This window comes from Martes martes (genome assembly GCF_963455335.1).
Source record: "Martes martes genome assembly, chromosome: 5".
Taxonomy (NCBI): domain Eukaryota; kingdom Metazoa; phylum Chordata; class Mammalia; order Carnivora; family Mustelidae; genus Martes; species Martes martes.
The window spans coordinates 11,738,913-11,749,204 of NC_137892.1; the positions used below are offsets into that span (position 1 = coordinate 11,738,913).

The 10,292-nt window shown below is 34.2% G+C and overlaps 1 protein-coding gene and 1 pseudogene across 2 annotated transcripts; both read right to left on the reverse strand.

The window, feature by feature from the left end:
- Positions 1–4,742: 4,742 nt before the first annotated feature.
- LOC308342722 (glyceraldehyde-3-phosphate dehydrogenase-like) lies at positions 4,743–5,704 on the reverse strand (annotated as a pseudogene). The gene has a single exon. The product of its transcript is annotated as a glyceraldehyde-3-phosphate dehydrogenase-like (transcript).
- Positions 5,705–8,828: 3,124 nt separating this feature from the next.
- Positions 8,829–9,776, reverse strand: LOC308342675 (olfactory receptor 14A16-like; the record flags this gene model as incomplete). The annotated part of the gene is made up of 1 exon (XM_080803246.1): positions 8,829–9,776. One exon carries the CDS (start codon positions 9,774–9,776, stop codon positions 8,829–8,831), a length of 948 nt encoding a protein of 315 aa, XP_080659372.1.
- Positions 9,777–10,292: the final 516 nt, after the last annotated feature.

Sequence of the window (10,292 nt, forward strand, 5' to 3'; positions counted from 1 at the left end):
GTCCTAGTTCTTTCCATTGTAAAAATAATTCTTTTAATGTCATGAATCCTAAGAAAATTTTATTTCTAAAGTGAATTTATAACTTACATATATAGTTATATCTGTCAAATAAAATATGTGCCAGTAAGTACTTTGAATACATGGAATGGTATATTCAGTCCCATTCTACCCTACAGTAACATTTTCAATTAAATAATATCATTACATGTGTGTGTGTGTATATATATATATATATTCTCTGAAATTTCCTTCCCAGTATTAATAAGCATCACATTCCACCCTCATCCAGATGTTAATAGAAATCAAACACAGTATGAAGGTTTCTACTTTTAACTATCAAGAGCAAGATAACACTGCAATTTTACCCATATGACCAATATCAGAGGACTTCTGCTAAAACACAAGATTTTACATAAAATACATGTATCTTATGCTATTATAATTCAATGTACAGCTGTAAATTAACAACTCACTCATAACACCAATAACAATGAAAATCTCAAAACTAAGAAAATACAATAAAGAGATACCAATAATAAAATGATGGAAATATTAGAATTATGTGACAAAGCACTTAACTCTGTCATCACAACAATGATTGACAAACCAATTATAAATATGCTTAAGACAAATGAAAAAGTAGAAATGCTCTGCAATAAAAATTGATCAGAAAATATATAGATGATAAAAATAACATAAAAAAATTATGAACTAAGGGGCGCCTGGGTGGCTTAGTTGGTTAAGTGGTCAACTCTTGATTTCAATTCAGGTCATGATCTCAGGGTCACAAGATTCAGTCCCACTTTGGGCTCTGCTCTCAGCACTGAGTCTGCTTGAGATCTTTCTCTCCCTTCCTCTTTGCCTCCTACTGCTTATGTCCTTTCACTCTCTCTCTCTCTCTCTTTCTCTCTTTCAAATAATAAATAAATAAAGAAACAAAATATTTTTTCAAAAATTTTTAATTTTTACAGTGTGTTGTAGTGATTCTATGGAGTTAAAATCCATCTCTATGTATTATTTATCTACCTATCAACTATCTGTCTATCATCTATGATTCTATCATATTTATATCTATACATAAATCAAATAAATATATTTTCATTAGAACTAAAAGTAAAGAAGGTCTCAGAATAAAAATAATAACATTTTAATTGATTGATATGAAGCACAGTTATATATAAGTACTTACATGGTGCATATAATTATTGCTCTAAAATTGTATGAATACCAGGATTACCTGGGAAGCCCAGTGGATTGAGCATTTAACTTCGACTTGGGTCATCATCCCAAGGTCCTGGGATTGAACCCTTTGTTGGGATCCCTGCTTCATGCAAGTTTTCTTCTCCCTCTCCCTTTGGCCCTCCCCCTCATTCTCTCTTTCTCAAATAAATAAATAAAATCTTTAAAAATATAAAAGTCTAGCAATACCAAATGTTGAACATTATCAACTTTCATCTCAGCAATAAAGCAAATACTTAGTTTCAAAAGAAATATTATAAACATAAGAATGGAAAATAAGTAACTGGGAAAACAGAAATAACATAAAGAGAATTTAAAAAGTCAATGAGTACTGGTCTTATATGCAACAACATAAAAAATAAAAATAAATAAACAAAAATCCAATATTTTGAAAACAGTAAAAAATATAATACAATTTTGGCAAAACTAGTCAAGATTAAAAATGAGAGCAATAGGGGCACCTGGGTGGCTCAGTGGGTTAAGCCTCTGCCTTCAGCTCAGGTCATGATCTCAGGGTCCTGGGATCGGGCCCTTCATTGGGCTCTGTGCTGAGCGGGGAGCCTGCTTCCCCTTCTCTCTCTGCCTACCTCTTCCCACTTCTGATCCCTCTCTCTATGTCAAATAAATATTTTTTTTAAAAAATGAGAGCAATGTATAAGAGTTTTCTTATTCTATTTTTAAGATATTGCATTGCTGTCACATCTTGATTCCTATATATAGCAGTATACATTGCTCTCATTTTTTATATTTATGAGATTTGTGAAATTTGATGAAATTAAAAAATATTTTATGATGAGAATTGGGAGTTATATGCAACTAATGAATTGTGGAACACTACATCAAAAACTAATGATGTACTATATGCTGGCTAACTGAACATAGATTTAAAAAATGAAAGAAAAGAAAGAAAGAAAGAAAGAAAGAAAGAAAGAAAGAGTGAGCAAGTAAGAAAGAAAGAAAGAAAGTAATGTGTTACCACTATGATGGAAAAAAATCAATTTGGCAAATAGACCATTTATTTACTGTTATGTTATGTTATGCTATGCTATGTTATGTTTTATGTTATGTTTTATGTTATGTTATGATGTTATGTTATGTTATGTTTTTACAAATCTGAGATGACAAGAAACAGAATTTTACAATACTATTAGTAAATAAGATTGTCAAAATAAAGAAGTAAGTCTGACCTCTCTAAAAAATGACATAAATATTAAGACATAGGAAATTTAGGTTGTGATACAACTTTTAATTAAACAGAAATCATAGATTATATACTGTATATATGTATTAAAGTCCAACAAATTGCCATAAACTAATAGCTTAAACCACAATTATATAAAATCATAAGTAAAAGTTTTCCATGTGTTAAAAGCATGCCCACAACTTAGTTCGATCCTATGCTTTAGCTTTCACAAGGCTGAACTCAATTTTGGCTAGGTTGAGTTCCAATCTGTGGCATGGAATCCTCTTCCAAAACTATGTGGCTGTTAGCAGATTTATTTCCTTGCAGTTGTAGAATGCATGTTGGCTTACTTCTTCAGGGCCAGCACCAGAATTTCTCTATTTTCAAAAATAATGCCAATTCATGAGTTCTAACCAATATTGTAGTCTAATGAGCTATGAAGTAAGGAAAACAGAAAAGACATAACTGGAAATTAAAAGAAGAGATTTTTATTTCTGTGAAATATATTTGGATGGGAAATTATATACTTATGGATAAAATATAAATTTTATAAGATTGTCAATAAATAATAATTTACTTAATATGAAAAAGTATGACTTCAAAGATGGCAACTATCTGACAATAGATGTGCATATGTCTTTGAGAGTTCTGTATAGAGCACCATTAAAGTAATATAATGTTGTTTGGAAGATAATAGGTAAGTACCTGTTGCTCATCTTAAAATAATAAAATATAATTTTTTTCTACTTTGTCTTTTGCATATTTTAGTATCAAATTACAGATAAGTATTTAGTATGCTGTGCTCTCTTGATCCCAAAACCAGGCAAAGACTCCATCAAAAAGGAGACTTTCAGACATTGCAATATCTCTGTGTTCTCAATATCTATTAATTTTAATATTGTTTCAGTTTTTTTTTAACTTTTCAGTCCAGGTTACATTTGAGGATATTAATTCTTTCCATGGTTGGAACACATTAATTGAATCATTCTGCAGAATTTATCAAATAAGTATTTCTTTGCTACTGATTTGAAAATCTATGTCAATTAGATTCTAAATTATAACAATATAATTAAAGGTGATTTTTTATTTTATTTTTTATGTTTTTTTAAGATTTTATTTATTTATTTGTCAGAGAGAGAAAGGGAGAGAGAGCAAGCGAGCACAGGCAGACAGAGTGGCTGGCAGAGGCAGAGGGAGAAGCAGGCTCCCTGCTGAGCAAGGATCCCTATGTGGGACTCCATCCCAGGACGCTGGGATCATGACCTGAGCCGAAGGCAGCGCTTAACCAATTGACCCACCCAGGCGTCCCAAAGGTGATTTTTTAATTGTGATTATTCACTTGACAATCTAATATGCAAATTCAGATGCTGTTTATAAACAATATTAAGATCACAAGGAGCTGCTAATAAAATCTTAATTAGAGTTTTATTAAAATGTTTTAGTTTAGAATTAATAGAAAATTAGAAAAGTATCTATTTTTACTATGAGGTAACAAGAAAACAGTTCCAAATTATTCCTTTACTAAATTTTACATATTTTTATAATTATAGTACAATTCTTTTTAATAATCATTTTCTGATCAAAAGAATATGCATCCCTTTTTGCAATTTCTATTTCTTCATCTATTTTCTTCAACAGGAAAACACACACTATCAGAATAAGTTACTACTATTACCTGACCTCTAGCACAGAAGCAACATTAGAAAAGTTCATCTTATATCTTTGTGGACCAATATTTGACATGTCTATACATTATACATAGCTCCTCACAAGCGTAGCTATCATTTATCAGCATACAACATGATTATGATACCACTGATTACAGGCTCTACGCTGTGCATTTTGCCCCCATGATTCATTTATTCTTTAAGAGGAAGCCTGTATCTCCTAAGCCTCTTCACCAATTTTTCCATCCCCCCACCAGTCTTCTCTCTGGAAACCATCAGTTTGTTCTTGTATATAAAGGTCTGATTCTGCTTTTTGTTTGGTTATTTAATTGATTTTTTCTGGATTGCACATATATGTGAATTCATATGGTATTTGTCTTTAATTTATTTCACTTAGCATCATACATTCTAGGTTCACCAATGTTGAACAGATGGCCAGATCACATTTTTTTTTCTTGCCTCGGTACAGTATACTTTATTGATGGTACACTACATGGCAGGTCTCCCCAAGCCCCTCCCCTTCTTCAGGATGGAAACGGTGAAGGTTGGGAGATTTGCTGTTTTCAGGGGTTAAGTTAGCACAGGGACTCCCCTGAAGTTGAGGGCCTCTCTTTTCCTCTTGCTCTCACTGGGGCTAGTAGTCCAGGGGGTTCTTACTCCTTGGAGGACACATGGACCATAAGGTCTACCACCCAGTTGCTCTAGTCAATTTATTATCATACCAGGAAATAGGCTTGACAATGTGATCATTGAGAGCAAAGCCAGCCCTGGCATCAAAGGTGGAAGAGTGGGTGTCACTATGAGAGTCATAGGAAACAACCTGGTCTTCAGTGTACCCAAGGATTCCCTTGAGGGGGCCCGCTAATGTCTGCTTCACGACCTTCTTGATGCCATCATATTTGACAGCTTTCTCCAGGTGGCAGGTCAGATCCAAGAAAGACATTTTGGGCCATGCCAGTGAGCTTCCCATTCTGCTCAGGAATGAACTTACCTACAGCCTTGGCCATGTCAGTGGAAGCAGGGATGATGTTCTGGGCAACCCCTCAGCCATCATGCCACAGCTTCCCAGAGGGACCATCCATGGTCTTCTGGGTGGCAGTGATAGCATGGATGGTGGTCATGAGTCCCTCCATGATGCCAAAGTTGTTATAGATGTCCTTGGCCAGAGGATACAAGTGGTTGGTGGTGCAGGAGACATTACTTACAACCTTGAGTGAGTTGTCATACTTATGGTTCACACCCATCACGAACATGTGGGCATCAGCAGAGATCATGACCCTCTTGGCCCTGCCCTTCAAGTTAGCCCCAGAATTCTCCATGGTGGTGAAGAGCCCAGTGAACTCCACAACATACTCAGCACCAGCATTACCCTATTTAATGCTGGTGGGATCTCACTTCTTGAAGATGGGGATGGACTTTCCCTTGAAGACAAGTTTCCTGTTCTCATCCTTGACAGTGTGTGGAATTTGCCATGGGTAGAATCATACTGGAACATGTAGACCATGTAGTTGAGGTCAATGAAAGGGTCACTGATGGCAACAATATCCACTTTGCCATAATTAAAAGCAGACCTGGTGACCAGGTGCCAAATATAGCCAAATCTCTTCACTCTGACCTTCACTTTTTTTGTCTCAGGGACATGACTGGCACTGCATGAGAAGATGTGGCTGTCTGTCAAATGGGGAGGAGCAGAGAGCCAACATCACATTCAAATTTTACGGATAAGAATATTTCATTATGTGCATGTACTGCATTTTTCCCATTTATTAATGAATATTTGGGCTGTGTCCACAGCCCAAATTTTAAGAATTTTAAGAATGTGATGATATTGGTAAAAATTGGTAAAAATTGAAGGGAAAGTTTGGCTATTATAAATTATGCTGCAATAAACATACGGGGGCATGTATATTTTAAAATTTTGTTAAAATATCAGTTAGCTAACATACACGGTAATACTAGTCTCAGGTGTACAATAAAGTTATTCAACACATCCATATAACATGTAGTGCTCATAAGAACATGTGCCTGCTTAATACCCATCATCTCTCCTCTGGTAACCCTCAGGTTGCTCTCTGTAGTTAAGAGACTATTTTGTGGCTTGCCTCTCTCTCTCTCTCTCTCTCACTTTTTTCTCCATTTGCTGATTTGTTTTGATTCTTAAATGCACGTATGAGTGAAGTCATATCGTATTTGTCTTTCTCTGACTTTTTTTTTTCACTTAGCATAGTACTCTCTACATCCATTCAAATATTTGAAAATAACAAGATTTTGGGGGCATCTGGGTGGCTCAGTCCTTAAATGTCTGCCTTCAGTTCAGGTCATGATCCCAGGGTCCTGGGGTTGAGCTCCACATTGGGCTCGCTGCTCCACGGGGAGTGTGTTCCTCCCTCTCCCACTCCCCCTGCTTGTGTTCTGTCTCTTGCTGTCTCTCTCTCTGTGTCAAAAAAATAAATAAAATATTTTAAAAAATGAAAATAACAAGGTTTCCTTATTTTATATATACATATATGTATCTAACATCTTCTTTATCCATTTGTCAGCCAATGGACACTTGTGGAAACACAAATGTTTCCATAATTTGACTGTTTTTCATAGTGTGGTTATAAACATCAGGGTGCATGCATCCCTTTTAATTAGTGTTTATGCATTCTATGATTTATAACCTTGCAGTGCAATTCCTGGATCATAGGGTAGTTCTATTTCTGTGCCTAACTTTTTGCATATTCAAATATTTTCTTAATTTTATCTCTAAATAGTATTTAAATACATGTATTAACCATAGTCTTCCTTTTCCATCCATTAGTCAAAGAAGAACAGTATTTTATACAAGAAGACAACAAAAGTGAACAGTTAGATATTTATTACAGGGATGAGACAATAGTTTCACATTTATAAGTAAATTTCAAAAAAACTTGCAAAAACTTTTCGATGGTGTGAAACTAATATCCATATATGTCTTTAGTTAATACAGAATAGCATCCTTGTTAAGATTCAATGGTTATAGTGTTAATTACTGGCTAACTGACTTAGGGTTCATTTCTTAACATTTATTGATTCCAGTTATTCATATAAAAATCAATACTAGCTACCTTGTAGAATTTCTGTTCAGAGACATAGGAAATAATGGGGGAAATCACTTGAAGCACTTAGACCTGTATTCAGGCATGTCATCATCATCATTATCATCATTAAGGTTACTGTTCCAAGAGTAGAGCGAACTAGCATCACATCACTTCCAATTATCAGAAACATGAAAATTAAAGAAGAACATTAGGGTTATGTACTAACGAGTTGAAAGAGAAGTATAAATACTCAAATGATAGAGAAATTATGCTATCATTGATTTTAAATCTGGGAAACAAAATTTTTTAAGAGAGAAGGAAAATAAACATGAGGGAGATGAGATGGGCAGAAAGGAGGCAGACTGCAAGAATTTTAAAAATGTGATGATATTGGTAAAAATTGAGGGGAAAGTTAATGGAATAAAAGCCAAGATCACTTAAAAAGAAAGTGGATTTCCATGCAAATATATTCATGTACAGAAGTAAACCAGAAGTACATTTAAATTAATTTTAAAAATTAATGATAAAAGTAAGAATAAAGAAATAAATTTAGAAATAAATTTAAAAGAGCATGTTAAAATTTAGAAAACATATTAAAATTTACATTCAGTTTCTTGGCACATTAATTAAATTTTACATCAGTTTTTGTGAAACAAAATTTACAAATAGTAAGTGTAGGGATAAAACATGGTGTCTTCTCTTAGTTTTCCTGTTCCTGGATATGTGAGAATAATTTTTTTTTTCTGTTTGGATTTCATAATAAAAATGGTCTCCTTCACAAACTTATCTCATTACTTTAAAATATGTCACCATGTGATTGCCAATGACATCTGTTAGCAATATATTGTGTCTATATAACCTAAAGATTGTTATAATTGGAATATTTATAAGTCAAATATTGTGGGATTAATTTAGAAATCAATTAAAATGAACTTCTGGAATATTATTGCCAATACAAACAACTTTAAGAAAACAATGGGTTGCTGGGGTAGCACAGTTGGTGCAGCACCTGACTCTTGGTTCCAGCTCAGGTCTTATTCTCAGAACCATGAGATTAAGCTCTCCATCAGGCTCCACAGTCAGCAGGGAGTCTGCTTAAGGATGCTCCCTTGCCCTCTCCCTCTGTCCCACTCCCTACTCACAGCCTGTCTCTCTCAAAATAAATTAATAAATTGAAAGAAAGAAAAAAATAAAGAGAAATGAAGAGAAAGAAAGAAAAAAGTGAAAAAGTAGCAAATTTGGAAACAATTACTCATTTTAAATAACTACTGCATGACCAAATTAAAAACAAAAACAAAACACAATCTGGAATTATAATAAAACATGTAAAATTTGAATCTATTATAAAATCTTTTCCAGTGAGGATTAAACCAAACATTACATTATATCAGTGGCCTATTGATGTGAAGATAATTATTGGAATATTTCCATTGATTTGGAAAGTGCCAAGATGCTGAACTGACATTCAGGCCCACCTAGCACTATAAAACTAACATCCTGTGTAGCAGCACCAAAGATACAATAGATATCTAACAACTTAACAATTTTAAAAAACAAAAAAATGTGAAATTATTTGTAATTGTATTTGAAAATATTTTTGTGATTATCAGCTTAATTGTATAAACCAATAGTTTGATACAAATTAGTGGTTATCAGAATCATTGATATCTTGAATATTTATATACTCGGTGTCACTTTTTCACCAAAAAATTTCCCAAGGGCCACTTTCATGTCTCTATTTCTCAGGCTGTAAATGACTGGATTCAGACTGGGAGGTAACAGGGAATATAGCACAGACATAAAGAGGTTCAGAGATGATGGGGATTTTGAGTTTAAACCTAAATATGCAATATATACGGAAGAGAGGAACATGCTTACCACTGTTAGATGGGGCATGCAGGTTGAAAAGGTTCTAAATCTGCCTTGTGGAGAAGGAATTCTTAGGACACTGGACACAATAAAAACATAGGAAGCAACCATGAAAGTAAAACAGACAAAAACAAAACAAAAACTAACGATAATAAACACATATTCTAGAATTTGCTCCCCAGAACAAGCAAGTGTAAGCAATGATGGAATGTCACAGAAAAATTGATGCACTATGTTTGGCCCACAGAAATGGACAGAAAATGTGCCTCCAACATGAATGGATCCATAGACAAACCCACTGAACCATGATGCTGTCACCATCTGCATACAGGCACCTCTATTCATGATGGTCTCATAGTGCAGAGGACAGCAGATGGCAGCGTAGCGGTCATAGGACATCACCAGAAGGAGGGCAAACTCTGTGCCAGCAAAGGAAACAACAAGGAAAACCTGTGAGGCACATCCCACGAAGGAGATGGAATGACTGTTGGTCAGAGAGTTCATGATGGATTTGGGGACAGTGACAGAGATGTAACAGATATCAATCAAAGACAAATTTTTCAGGAAGAAGTACATGGGGGTTTGGAGATGCTGGTCAATGGTTGTAAGGATGATAATGAGAAGGTTCCCCATCAGTGCCACTAGGTAAACCAGGGAGAAGAATGCAGCATAAAGTCTCTGTAGCACCTGATCATCAGGGAATCCCATGAGCAAAAATCTTGTTATTAGGGTCACATTGGTTAATTTATCAGGCATGATGATTTTTTTTTTTTTGAAAAATTTTCTTGAATCTTCAGAATCTGACTTTCTTCACTGGTTCTGTTATTCATAGATTGCAAAGTTATTCCTGGGGTAAAATATATCTTGCAAACTTCAATTTCTTCAATGCATGTAGAAAAAATATGTTAAGATCATCATTAAAGCAGATTAGAATGGTTTTTTCATATGATAGCCTAAATTTTTGCATACAATAAACAAATACTATGTTACATATTTATTTTACTTTTCTGGAATAGGTTAAAAAGTAGCAGGGAAATTTTGAATAAAATAGAATAATTTGTTTAAATATTCTCAGAAATTTGCTTTAGTTCAATGTGAAGTGTGTTCTTGGTATATTAGGGTTTTGTTTTTTTTTTTACTGTTTAAAGTTTTTATTTGAATTTTAGTTAGTTAATACATAGTGCCATATTAGTTTCAGGAGTAGAATTTTTCACTTTCATACAATGCCCAGTTCTTATCCTAATAAGTGCCCTCCTTAATACTCATCACCCA